This window comes from Dermacentor albipictus, chromosome 8, assembly GCF_038994185.2.
Source record: "Dermacentor albipictus isolate Rhodes 1998 colony chromosome 8, USDA_Dalb.pri_finalv2, whole genome shotgun sequence".
NCBI classification, from domain to species: Eukaryota; Metazoa; Arthropoda; class Arachnida; order Ixodida; family Ixodidae; genus Dermacentor; species Dermacentor albipictus.
In genome coordinates, this window is record NC_091828.1 from 76,396,434 (window position 1) to 76,409,923 (window position 13,490).

General features: G+C 45.1%; 1 protein-coding gene across 5 annotated transcripts in view; it reads right to left on the reverse strand.

Moving 5' to 3' along the window:
- LOC135895916 (uncharacterized) overlaps positions 1-13,490 on the reverse strand; it is a 210,004-nt gene that overhangs the window by 8,088 nt on the left and 188,426 nt on the right. For all 5 annotated transcript variants that reach the window (XM_065424209.1, XM_065424185.1, XM_065424176.1 and 2 more), the window contains 5 exons: positions 11,590-11,743; positions 9,892-9,981; positions 8,615-8,862; positions 5,089-5,167; positions 4,455-4,693 (listed from right to left, as the gene is read on the reverse strand). In XM_065424209.1, coding sequence (XP_065280281.1) covers positions 4,455-4,693; positions 5,089-5,167; positions 8,615-8,862; positions 9,892-9,981; positions 11,590-11,743 — 810 coding nt within the window. The remainder of the gene's footprint in view (positions 1-4,454; positions 4,694-5,088; positions 5,168-8,614; positions 8,863-9,891; positions 9,982-11,589; positions 11,744-13,490) is intronic.

A 13,490-nucleotide genomic window follows, 5' to 3' on the forward strand; every position in this document is an offset into this window, starting at 1 on the left:
TTTGTTGAGCTCATGCAGCGATTGAATTGTGGTTCCGCATTTTCAGTGTCTTCTCGATCCTGGTGGCCTCGCGAAGTAACTCGTCGATGGTCTTCGGTGCCATTCGTACCATTCCGGCGAAAGGTTCTTCCTTCCCACCACGCATGCGCAGGCGGACTTTCTTGTCCCTGGAGATTTCCGGGTGAGCATGGTGAAATGCACGGCCCATCTCTTCCGTGAAGATCGCGATGGTCTCATTGGGCAGCTGCACTCAAGTTTCTAGCAGAGGTTGAGCTCGTTCTCTGCGTACGATGCTTGCGAATGTCTGCCGGAAGCCGCTTCGGAACAGGTCCCATGGATGTCATTAAGGCGGCTTCTCTGTTCTCGAACACGTCCTGGCGGCTTCCAAAGCAAAAAACACACGTCCCAGTTTGCCTTCGGAGTCCCAGTTGTTGAAGGTCGCGGTTCGTGCATAGGTCTCCAAGCTAGCGTTTTGGTTCTTCTGACGATTGCCCATGGAAGATTGGTGGGTCCCGAGGATGTTGCATCAAAATGGGGGACGCTGGTGCAGGTTAGGGTTACTGACTTGGGCTTGATTCCTCCGGTCTTCTCGGGAAGGGGTCCGTATTCCGGTAGCGGTCCTTGCTGCCTACGGCTTGCTCGCTGGTCCTTGGCAACGTTGTTGTCGTCCTCGGATTTCGGGCTTGCATCGCGACTTTGCGGGGGCGTTCCCTACATTAACGCACTAGCACCTCCACCAGATGTCACGCAGTAGCTACGGTGAAGAAAGCAGCAGAACTGGGGATTACCAAACTAACGTTTAATTGAGCGAACCGGTGCCCTCACAAACAGACTACACTCAAAGAACGGCGACAGCGACGAACACAGTCGGCACTGGTCGAAAATCTGATCAGCGGGTCGAGCAGGTCGGCTTTTATACATCAGTGGTCGAAGGTTCCAGAGCAATCGCTAGTGCCCGCGTGTGTTCCAGAAAGTTCCCACGCCATTCACGTCGCGCATACACGAAATCAGATTACACAAGGTTCGGTGACAAGAGGCAGCGGATAGAACCATGGATAACATTCGAGAAACTCCCGATACCTGCAGGTGCGTCCTGCGCTGTGGGATAACATTTGTTAAGCGGTGAAACGTAGTCACTAGATGAAGAATAACAAGTACACGTGTCAACATCTGTATACATACTCCGCGTGTACTAAATGGTCTTGTTTTTCTCCCAGTCGACTTTGAACAAAGTAAAATATATTTTCACAAAGGGTCGAGGATTTACGCAGCGCCCTAATCAGAACCTACAAGACCTCTTTGAAAAGTATCCGACAATATTTATTTAAAAAGTAATTGGGCTGAAAGAAGAAGTAATTGCGAGACGCAGGTTGGCCACACTATTCTATGTGAGAGGCGGGTTCATGGACACGCCCACCTTAGCGTGTACGTGGCCGTGTCTTTCAGTTGCGTTCGTTGTTGTGTAGGAGCAGTTGTGTTGAGCTCGCGGCTGTACTTCTCTGAAATAACCTAACCTCGCCGCCTGTGGGATTAGCTGACTAAGCTATGTCGAATGCTCAGTTGACATAGTCAGAAGTTCGAATCACGTTATAACAGGGTTTCTTTTTCTTCTTTCTTTTGTCTGTATTTCTCTTTTTTTCTTTTTTTTCTCTTCCTTTTTATTTCTCTTTCTTTTACGGTGGTGAGCTTGTAATTTACCTCCTCCACTGCATATCTGCAGGCTTGGAGTGACGCCTGTCACCGGCAAAAGATGCCGAGAGTGAGTGGGGCTATACAAATCCAGGTACAACCAAATTAGGAAGGCCCACTAAGCTTCGGCAGGACACTCCCTCACCAGAACAGGAATTGGCCTCCCTGGTGCGGTATTCACCCCCCCCCCCCCCCCCCCTACTACATGGCTCACTAAATTACCCAATGGCCCTCAGTCCCCAGCAGCAGCGAAGCACCTGACCAAGGCGGCGGTCAGACCTGTAGCGCAGCAGAGGGTGCTAAGAATCTCTCCATCCGGACAGGCCACCAATAGAAACTCACCCTTGCAACTTTTAACACCCGAACCTTCTGGAGCAAGGCTAGTTTAGCAGGACTCGATGAGGAATTGTCAGACATTTTTGGGGGATATGTTCGGCCTTAGACAGATTAGAAACGGTCAGGCTTATACATTGCTGCCTTACAGACAAATTCTGTGCTATAGAGGTCTCCTAGCTAAGGAGCAATACGGGGTAGGATGCCTAATCCTTAAGGACATAGCGGGCAATATTGGCGAATTCTACAGCATTAATGAGAGGGTAGCTGTAATCTACGCTGGAGCCTACGCTCTAACATCCAGTCAAGATGAGGAGGGAGTAGATCAGTTTTATGTAAATGTTGAATTGGCGATAAAAAAAAGTGCAAACTCAGTATACTATAGTAATGGGTGACTTCAATGCAATAGCGGGGAAAAAGAAGGCGGGTGAAGAAGCAATTGGCAACTACGGCGTCGATTCTTTGGAACGCTAGAGGAGAGATGCTGGTTGAATTCGCAAAAAGGAAGAACCTTCGAATTTTCAACACCTTTTTCAAGAAGCGTAGCAACAGAATGTGGACCTCGAAAAGCCCTAATGGTGAAACAAGAAATGAAAGTGATTTCATACTTTCTCGTGATCCCAGCATAGTGCAGGATGTTGAAGTGATAGATAGGGTAAAGTGCAGTGATCATAGGTTAGTGAGGACGAGGATTCACCTTAATTTGAAAAGAGAAATACCAAAATTGGTCAAGAAGAAACAGATCAGCCTTCAGGCAGTAAGGTCAAAAGCATACAAATTCAGGCTGGTGCTTGCAAACAAATACGAAGCCTTGGAAGACAGAGATGATGATGAGATAGAGCTAAATAATGAAACCGTAACTAGGTTGGCTTCAAAGGCAGCAATTGAAGTGGGAGGCAAGGCACCAAGGCAACCAGTAGGCAAGCTCTCCCAAGTGAAAAAGGACCTAATAACGAAACGATAAAAAGTGTCCAACTCAAGAGATAAGATAGAATTCGTAGAACTGCCAGAGCTGATCAACAAGGCAAAAATAAGTGGTATTCAAAACTATGACGTGAGAAAAAGACTGAAGAAGCCATACAAAATGGACGCTGCCTGAAATCAGTGAGAAAGAAACTTGGCACAGGACAAACCAAGATGTATGCACTAAAAATAGGCACGGTAATATTATCAGCAAGCTCGAAGATATAGTAAAAGCAGCAGAAGTATTCTATACTGAGCTGTACAGTGCCGAGAGGAAACGGGATACCTCAATTAGAAAAAGCAATGAACAGGATACAGAAACTCTTCCTATAGCTAGTGATGAGGTCCGAAGGGCCTTGGAAGACATCAAACGAGGAAGAGCGGCAGGAGAAGATGGAATAATTGTCGATTTGATCAAAGATGGAGGAGACATAATGCTTGGAACACTGGCGCCTCTTTATACGAAGGGTCTATCGACTGCGAAGGTCCGAGAAAACTGGAAGAATGCAAACATTACACCAATCCACAAAAGAGAGCCGTTTAAAATTGAAAACTTATAGACCGATTAGCTTACTACCAGTATAATATATGTGAAGAAGAAGATCGGCAGGCTGAAAAGCCCCATTGCCATCGTGTGGCTCGTACCCAGTTCGTTCGCTGGCTGCGCCCTATCTGCTGTTGCCGCGTTGGTCGCTGCTGCTCTACGACCCGAATAAACCCCCTTCACAATTGGTGGAGGTGCTGGGTACAACCTGAATTCTGGAACTTCGCAACCGGACACTGCAGCCTGTCTTCATTATGTCGGAAGAAGGACCACCGCAACCACAACCCGCAAATATTTACCAAGGTAATCTCGAATAGAATAAGGGCTACACTGGATTTTAGTCAACCGAGGGAATAGGCTGAATTCAGGAAGGGATCCTCTACAATGGATCACATCTTCTCATTAATTAGGTGATCGAGAAATCCGCGGAGTATAATAAGCCGCTCTATATGGCTTTCATAGATTAGGAAAAGGCATTTAATTCAATAGAGATACCAACAGTCATAGTGGCATTAAGTAATAAAGGAGTACAGAACGAATAAAAGAGGCTGCTACTGCTGCTGCTTCTGATGATAATGATGATGACAGTGAAGGTTCAAAGTCTGGATATAATTCCGTTTCATTTAACTTTTGTCATTGACTACACTATCGACTACTTCACATCATTTTTCGGTGCTCTTTGGCAATCCTGGTCCCTGCACCTCAATACCCCCTGTACCATCACCATTAGTAGGAGTAACGGTAAATATGAGCCATATCCCTCTTTAATGCCTACGTAGCGACGCTGTGAAGCCCGTTGCAGAGGATCTCAATCTCGGCTTTGTGATGGTATGTGGCTAAGTGACTTAGACAACGCCTGAAGGCAGAAAGGCCGCATACTGGGCGTTGAGAATAGAGTTATTTGACTGGAACAACGTAGTCGTACCTGTTTTACACCTTTGACGGCCGTGAAAAGCTGGCCGAGTGTTACATTTTGGGACGTCAGTTTCGGGAACAACCCAACTTCTTTATCAGCAGTGACCGGAGCTGTTGTTTTTGAGACTGCAGGTGAGGCGAATGTCACGTTTTGTTGCGAGCTGCTGTAGACGAAAGCCATCGCACTCTGGAACTGGGCCATGAATATTGCCACTTTAGCGATGATCTCGACAGGAACGGCAACGTCACCTGAAATCGACGTAGAAATGAATGGAGCGAGGCCGCCTTTTGTAAAAGTTAGGGCGAGATGCCCGCGTCGTTGTAGTTCGATTATAATTTCAACTTTTAACTAATATTTTGAAATGAAACAATTGTAGTCCTTTGTACCACATATGACTTTGAAGTATGTGTTTAGGAGCACCTGTTATTCTTCATACGCGTGAGCGTGGGCTGAAGAAATTATATTTAGTAGTAACGTAATATTGTGCTTAGATGCGGATAATGTTGTTACAGCAAGTGACCAGATTACAACGAGTTAAAATATTTTTCAATTGTGACTGCACTCTTGAAAATTTCTGATGCATTTGTTCTGGTACAAGCTAAAGTGACGATCTATGAATGAGACCAATCAACAAGTTTCTCACCTTCCAAGATGTCGATAGCTCGGTACCGGACGCCATCCAATTTCGTCATCATGCGTTCGCACCGTTGTTTTGCATATCCCTGTGGAACAAGCGCCATGACACAGATTTTCTTTTGTGATTTATTTTGTTACTACATCCACCATTCTGTGATCGCAAACGGCACCAACTTGCAAGGCAGATGGCACTTAGTTTTGCCAGGAATTCGCTGATACTCTTCCATTAGAAGTCACTGTCGCGCGAACATTACTACCAAGCAATGTACAGAATGCCTCAAATGAACTGAAGATCGTCTAAGAATTAATTTTATGTATCATTGCAAGGAATAATATTCCCCCTATTATAAGGCAATGTTGGATGTGAAGAAACATATATGTGAAATAATAATAAGGTTATCTTCATCTTCAGCTGCTAAAGAAGCATAAATGAGCTTAATTTGAGTTTTAAGAAAAATAATGAACAGCATAGTTCATTACGTGTCTTGAGACAAGGAAATTGCTTTTTAAACGCTGGACCAAGGAGGAAGGTCACAGGAAAGAGGCGCTCACTGTCCGCAAAATTTATTTCTCAGATGGTGGCAAATAATTAAATCGAAGGGAGGGGGGGGCGTATTGGAGAGAGGAGAAAAAAAAGAGGCGGGGGGGGCAACAACTGCTTAGCCACAAGTACAAGAACACGCATCACCTGAAAAGACAGTGATATTTATTATCTAGTAAGTTAGACGGTGCACTCACGAAGTTCCTTTCACCTGCCTAGGAAAAAATAACGGCTTCATGAACTTCACGCGCGCGTTTGACGCTTTATGTGGCCACAACTTGGCAATCGCCAAATCTAGGGGTGCACTTGCACATGGAACAGTTACTTGCCAGGTGGCTGCCTACAGTCCCGCAGATGATTGGGGTGCTCCCTTAGGTGGTCACAACACAGCGGGCAGTCTGGCCGACGTAAAAGCGAACGCACGGTAAAGAAATGCGGTTGACAACACCCGCGGGGGTGAATTCTCCATACGTTTTGAAGATTGTGCCGTTGTGGTCAAATAGAGAAACAAAAAAGCACGTGACATTCAGGAAGCCTTTCAAGATACCGAGGCAGCAGACAAAATAATGCGGATCCCATGCACTGTGGGAATCGATGCATGCGATGCTTTCTGTGCTGTTTGCTGTGATTCAGGACACTTAGCGGTGATGTTGACAGCGAACGTTTAATTTCTTCAGCGTTTAGTGGAATATGAGCATGGTGAGTTGATGTTAAACGTTACCTTGTGTGTTCGACTGCTGCTTGTCTGCGTAGCACATAGGTAGAACACAGCGAGACGTGTGTACTTTAGCCGTTATTGTGCGCACTTGTTCATAACTTCCGAGAAGGTGAGCATGGTCATTGCTTGACACGGCATATCGCTTCGTGTCAAAACTGTTAGACTTTATTTGAATTATTGGGCTGTATGTGGCCAAAACCACAATAAACTTAAGAGGTATGCCGCAGGGGTGGACTGCAGAATAATTTTCACCTCCTAGGGTTTTTGGACGTCCACCTAAATCCAACTACCCGTCGTTTTTGTATGTATCCCTGTCGAAATGGGGCTACCGCGGTCGGGGTGAAACCCACGTCCTCAAGGAACGCAGTGACAACAAGGCTAGCGTAGCAGGTACAGAAATATTGATTTGACGTGCGGCCGCTTCCGTATTGTCGCTTAGATCCTACGGTGATTTAGTGCGGCTTGGCGTCTGCATGCCCTCCGTCACTTGTGCGCTTGACGAAATTGCACGGTGTTTGTTTTCAGAAATAGCAGCCGCACTGCAGCTCGCACTTAATTTTGTCCAGTTTCTCTGCAACCGCTGGCATTTCTAGTAGTGGCGTTTCCTCGCCTTCCTACGTCACATTTCCGTCTCCCCCCCCCCCCCCTCAATGTATGCGAGCTGCGAATAAAGAGTGGCAAGGCTGTTATTCACGCATTTCGTGACTGCGTCTGTGCTGTCAACACCACCTAGAGCGAGTAAGTGTTGGTTCTGCCCATTCTTTGCCTCCTCTCCCTATCTCCTCTCCACAGTTGTATCTACCTACCCTGGGGGCTGTTGCACATTAGTGCAAAGGTTAGCGCTGCGGTTTCTGCAATGCATCCACGGGGGGCTGCGGATAATTAAAGCCATTAAGAGGCAATTGTGGCGACGCCCATGAAACTCTGGAGGCATTGTCACTACCATCGATAGAAGGGTCTAAACGAGTTTCGCATGTCGTCTTTCCTGTCCGCCACACTCCTGGCATGTATATACACGCCCTGAACCACCGCCTACGCGACGTGTAAGTGAGGTACAGCAGCAGCAGGAGAAGTGGAAAAGTTGAATCAAGAGGCAAAGAAAGCTTCGCATTGAAATGCTAATGCGCCACCTGTTACCTTACTAGATAATAAATATCCATATATTTGGAGGCGATGTGTATTCTTGGACATGTGGTTGGGCAGGTATTTCCCCCCTTTTTCCCCCTTTCTCCTCCCCCTACTATGGTACCTATATTCCGGCCATCTGAGGAATGAACTTGGTTGTTAGTGGGCGCTATGTCCTGTTGACTTCTTCATTCCTTCAATGCTTTTCGCACTAAAAGGGTTTTTTTTTCTTGTTTGAAGTAATGTTTCAACGACCAGCAATAAGCAGCTACTTTGTTAGGCTACATGCGGGGGAAGCGACATTTTATTTTCATACATATTTATTCTGCCGCAGTTTCCGTGTGGTATTACATTCTTTCTACGATTGATGGAAAAGAATGAGCTGAGTTTTTTTTTATAATCTAATGAGTATAAATGGTAAAGGGCAAGCGTATATGTTAATTAGTTGCGGCTGGTATTGTACAGAGATGAGGACGGGAAAGCTTACCGGAATTAGATAGCTAAGAACAGCGATATGGCTAGTGTAATGAAGAGCAGGAAATACGCTGGTAGCAATATGCTGTGACGCTCTGTACTACAACTCCTGTAACGTTTTTGCGTTACATGGATGGTATTATCATACGGTCCCTGAAAGGGGCCACATAAAGGCGACTGCGTGCCTGCCATCCCTATACACGAGCAGATAAGCGGAATATAGTTAGCTACTGCAATGCTTCTTCTTATTCTCACAAGATGGCGCCAACAACCCATCTGCTTCCGTTTTTCCGCCCGGTTACCCGGCATGTCGTGAAGGGAAATTATCAAGACCTATAAACCAAAACGGGTTAATTTTTACTAATGCTTTACGTTGTCGGTTTGGTCTATTCGGGGTGGCGCACCTCATACCATATTGCCCTGGGGAGAAAGGCAGTGTTATGTTCCTAGCGCAAAACGGAGAAGCCTATTTTTTACAGTTAAGTGTAGACAGCTGTCTTTTGTTGTCTGACAGTTTAAACGATCGAGTCATCGAAATGTGGTGATTATGAGTTTAACCGGGATCAGTGTGCAGCTTCCCAAACACACTTGAATGTCAATAATTAAAACAGATAGCCGAAAACTATAGCATGCGGAGAGAGATCTCCAAGTTATAATAAAGGCAGTCGACGTTACCACGAATACGTCGTGGTGAGGGGCACCTCGTTCTCCCTGCGTCCCATGCAGTGCCTTCAGGACCTCCGCCTTCGGGCCCACTAGGTAGAGCAGGACGTGCCACGCCAAGAGGCGCCGCATTCTCAAATTGTCGCCGGGTCGCAACATGTACGCCAACAGGCCTAGAGCGCGCTCGTCGGCCGTGACGTTGCCGTGCTGACCGACCTGTGAACGACTGTGGTACAGGTCCAACAACTGCCTCCATCGACCTGCGGCCCGTGTCGGAGCTTATTGTAGATGTTCGTCAGAGAAGTATGGATATATCATCACCACAGACGCCAGCGAACAAAAAAAAGATAATTTAGCAGCGTACGTTCCTGTGCCATTATGCCAAGTATTAGATACTTTACTTTCTGCTCCTCACAACGGCGCTAAAAAGCATGGTTTCCATGCGTTCTGCAGAAAACAAAGAAACAAGAAAAAGAAGCTCAGTTTTCTTGGTGCTTGGTGTGTAATCAGAAACCAAAGCTGCGATTCCCATTGGCTATTCAAATATCGCAGTTCATTTTCAATTTTTCAGTGCTCAAATGTCAGCCTGAATTGCTAAGAGTTTCGCCTTTCTTCGTAAAACTCATGGTCCATATAATTTTTATCATGGATTTACACATCTCTCTCTCTCAATCTCTCTCTCCCTTAAAAGGACATGTGTTAATTTACGCTTTCCTTTAAGTAAAGCTTTACTGTTCGGGCACATTATAGAGCTATATCCTGCTCACAAAGAATTTATTAGGCTTTACCTAAAATGTTCCATATTATAATTGTCTGTGTACACTGCCAGAATGCGGCAAAACATAGTTCTGTGTTCATTACCATTTCTTTTTAATTCTGACTGCTTTGCTTTTTCCTGATTTCGTAATTTATTCTACATTTTGACATGATCATTAGCTCGCATTCACGCGTCTTGCATGTAAATGTCTAATACAAAACCTTTTAGGAGATTGAGACAGCAACTGGTGGAGAAAATAAAACATCTCTCCTGGCATGTGTCGTCTTAATCCTAATATGCACACAATCTCACTAAGCAAAACAAAGCAATTAGCATTCGCCCTATGAAGCTTGTCAATACCAAATTTAGGTTGGCGCTGTACTTGAGATGGCGAAGCGACGCGCGCTAAATATCTAGTAAGTACGAGCTTCACAGATTGCTGGGCTTTTACCTGGTTTTGCACGTTTAATCACAGATCTTTAGCACTGAGAAACAGACATGCAGCGCCAGTAGTGCGTAAATTTGGACGAACCTGCTGCAACACCCGTGTGCTCGGACAAGGCCGCGACGTCTATGCTTGCGAGACCATTGGGATTAGCCGGTCGGTTGACAATGTCTGCAACTGAGAGGATGAACGGATCAGGAAGACGTCTACAAGTGCTGTCCAGCCAGTGACCTCGTGTGATAACTTCGCTAAGCAGGTAGCCTTATTTGCATCTGGAAAACCTCTTAAGCTTGGTATATTGACGTTTAGCATGGGAAACATTGGCCTGGTTGCGCCGAAAATATGTCGCCTGCACGGAACGTGACAGACGTGTCCGATAGGTTGACAAGCTTAGACTGCGTAAAATGATACGCATTTCATATATCGCGCCAGATGTAAGCAAATATGTTGACATAAGGTATCTGACCACAATGTTTAACCTTTAAAATAATACCAAAAGATGAATTGGTACGTCGCGCTTAATTTCGCACGGTAACATCGAGTTTACGACAATAAGTTCCTGCACTCGGTCTAGAGTGCCAGATTTGCCTGCGGCAGCGTGTTTGCAGAAATATATATATATCTTAATAATTACATTCGTTTTATGGAATTTCTGTTATTTAGATTTACAGCCTAGTTTTTTTTTGTCGCAAATAATTTTTTCCCAGAAGCTACACCTGAGTTCTACCTTGACCCCGAACGTGCCCTCGGTGTGCGAATATCGCGCCTGTCACGTGCATGTATTCGTATGTATGTGAGACGACGCCACAGATACATTGAGCGGAATGAGAGAAGGCCAATAAATGCCCTGAAAGTCGGACTATAAACTAAATAATTAAGACGATAATAAACGCACTGCTCGATATCGCTTGAAATTAATAAAATGGTTCTTGGTCTGATGTCATACAAACATGTACAGTGTAACTGTTCGGAAGGCAGTGTTGTACTTGTTCGAGAATCCTCCGCTGAATCTTCCGAAATTTTGAACGTCTTCCGTCCGTGACATCTCTGCTAAACCTCAGCTTGTTGATATTAACATATTATCTAGAAATATATATCCACTTTTACTGGTTAACGCACTCGTGCTCCCAGGTGGCCCAAGATTATTCAGTGGTCTCCCACTACACCGTGCTGTTTCATGAGGTTAAACCCCATAAAAAAAATATTTTGCATCCATGCTTGTTGCTTTATGCAAGATGTTAAAGAACTAAAAGATTACAAGCACTATATAGGCAAAATCGTTAGTTAGGTGACATTTGCTCTGGCTGGAAATGAATTAATATTTAGAAGGTATAAGGGGAACGTGACCAACACGATATAGCTACAGGGGTTATAATTTAAGGACTAATAGAAATGACGCCTTAGGAAAGTTGAGGTCCCACTCGCTAAGCCAAACATTCGGAATTAAGATAAAGAATCCAAAGTGTGGCCAAAATGGTTAAATGTGTGCCGTAAACCCTGTGATCCCCATCATTGCTCAACGTTTCCTAACGGCCACACAAGGTCCTAGGGATTTTAAAGTTCAGACCTTTGTTCTCGAGGCAAGAGGAAAAGAAGAGAAATATTAGTGCGCCTAGAAAACCCTACGTAGTTGATAGTTCGGTAAGTTTAATTTACGGCTGACTACCTATTTTGCTCTAGATGCTAGAAAAGCGTTTCGTCCTAATCTACATCCGAAAGCATGGGCCATTCATGGGCATGGGCTACGTTTACGTTATAGGGCCCCATATCGCGTCAATAACTTACTCTCATCGTCGGCGTCTATCAGCTCTTCTGCAAAGCTAGTGTCGTGGAGTAGAGCATACTGGCTGAGGCAGAGCTTGTAAAACTCCTTCACTTCTGTTTCATCCAAGCCATCCAAGGCCATGAAAAATTCGTTTACTTCTTGGTTTAGGTTGATCTGCAAGAAGTGAATGTGAATGAATGAATGAATGACGGAATGAATGAATGATTAGAACATCAGTGAAAAGGGTGGCTCGATGTGTAACCGGGGAAAAGGGAGAATGAATTAGCTGGTGGTCGTAGCGCATTGAATGGCGCTGGTTGGCACATAATGGAACTCGAAGGAAACAAGGCTGAATATAGAGTCATGACGAGAGAAGCACCGACTAACAATCAATTTTTATTGTGCGTTGAAATCAGGCATTTCCTAAAAGTGCGTGATTAATACAACTGGGCAAGCAAGCAGGGATACGAGATGCCTCCGCTAACAGTGCGATGTAACGCGCTGGATCGATATTTAATTTCATTATGGTGTCATGATATCGAAGGCACGCTGTCGTAATTTTCACCCAAAGTTATGGATGGGGACCCCTTCATCCTGGTTGTTCGATGCATTTCACAGGCAGTATGCTTCTAGTATATGCTGACGTCTACACACAGTAAAACATTATTAGTCCACACCGTGACTCCTCCGCCAACTGATGTTTAATTCTGTTTCTTTAAAGGTAAAGAAAAGAAGGGTGGCGTTGAAAATCCGACAGCAAGAATCTCCTCGCATATGATCGAGAGCCTTAGTCTCCTAGTTCTTTGATCGGCTTCAGGGACGCCAGCACAATTTTCGCTGATTTATTCTGCTGGCAGCCATCAACTCCCTATAGAGATTGGCGCTCAGGCTCTCAAACAGAGGCCTGCGCTGTTCCGAAATGGCTGGCCTAACCCAGAAGAAGTGAAGGAGGCTGTGTGGGGTGTACCACGCACAGCCTCCTTCACTTGCACCCCAGGCAGAGTGCTTGACCTTGTGGAAGCGGGCTGTGGACTCCTGGTACATGTGTGGTCCTGGTGTCTTTTTGCTGACATATTCTATAGCTGTTGACAGTATTACTAGTAAACCAGAACCCTAATATCGTCTTCCATGAGCTTACGTGTCAAGGCCACGAGACCGTTGCTTTTTTTGAGGTATCTTTGAGGAGTCAAATTTTTGCTGGAGATTGCCCTACAACTTTGGGTTGTTAGAAGTGAATCTGTGGGATAGTAAAATCTGCTTACTGTTAAAATACGTATAATATGTCACCATTGTCAGCCGCTTCATGCGTTGACCAGTTCTGAAGCGAACAGTCGTTGTTCTACGTAAGAGTCACTCCCCTCGCTGACTTCGATATGAATAAGAGTTTCAACTTCAATGCCGTTCCGTTGTATTAAGAAAATAAAGTGGTCCATAACCACTTCTCGTATACGATGCTAACAACGGCTCATGTATTTGCGTGCCCTCAGCTAACTTCCACTACTAGGGATTTCTAATTGGCCTTTCGCCTAAAATCTAGTCTTATAGAACATGTTCTTATTCGACAAAATATTTTAATGTTAGTTTTATTCGTTCTCGCTCCGCGAGATTGTTATCGTCAAATTTTAAATAAAATTTTGCTGTTTTAGATACCAGAACCACGATATGATCATGAAGCACACCGTATATACTGGTGAACCACTGCGAAATTGGAACCACCGGCGGGTTATTAACGTGCACCCAATTCTCGATACTCGGACGTTTTTGCATTTCGCCCTCAACAAATAGATGCCGCCCCGGGCAGGATATGATGTCGCACCATCCGGCATACCAGTACAATGCCAGAGCCATTACACCCAACGGCAGGTAATTAGTTAAGTAGCTTAGCAGCGAAACGTCAAAGCCGCTGCGGCATTGCGGCGGG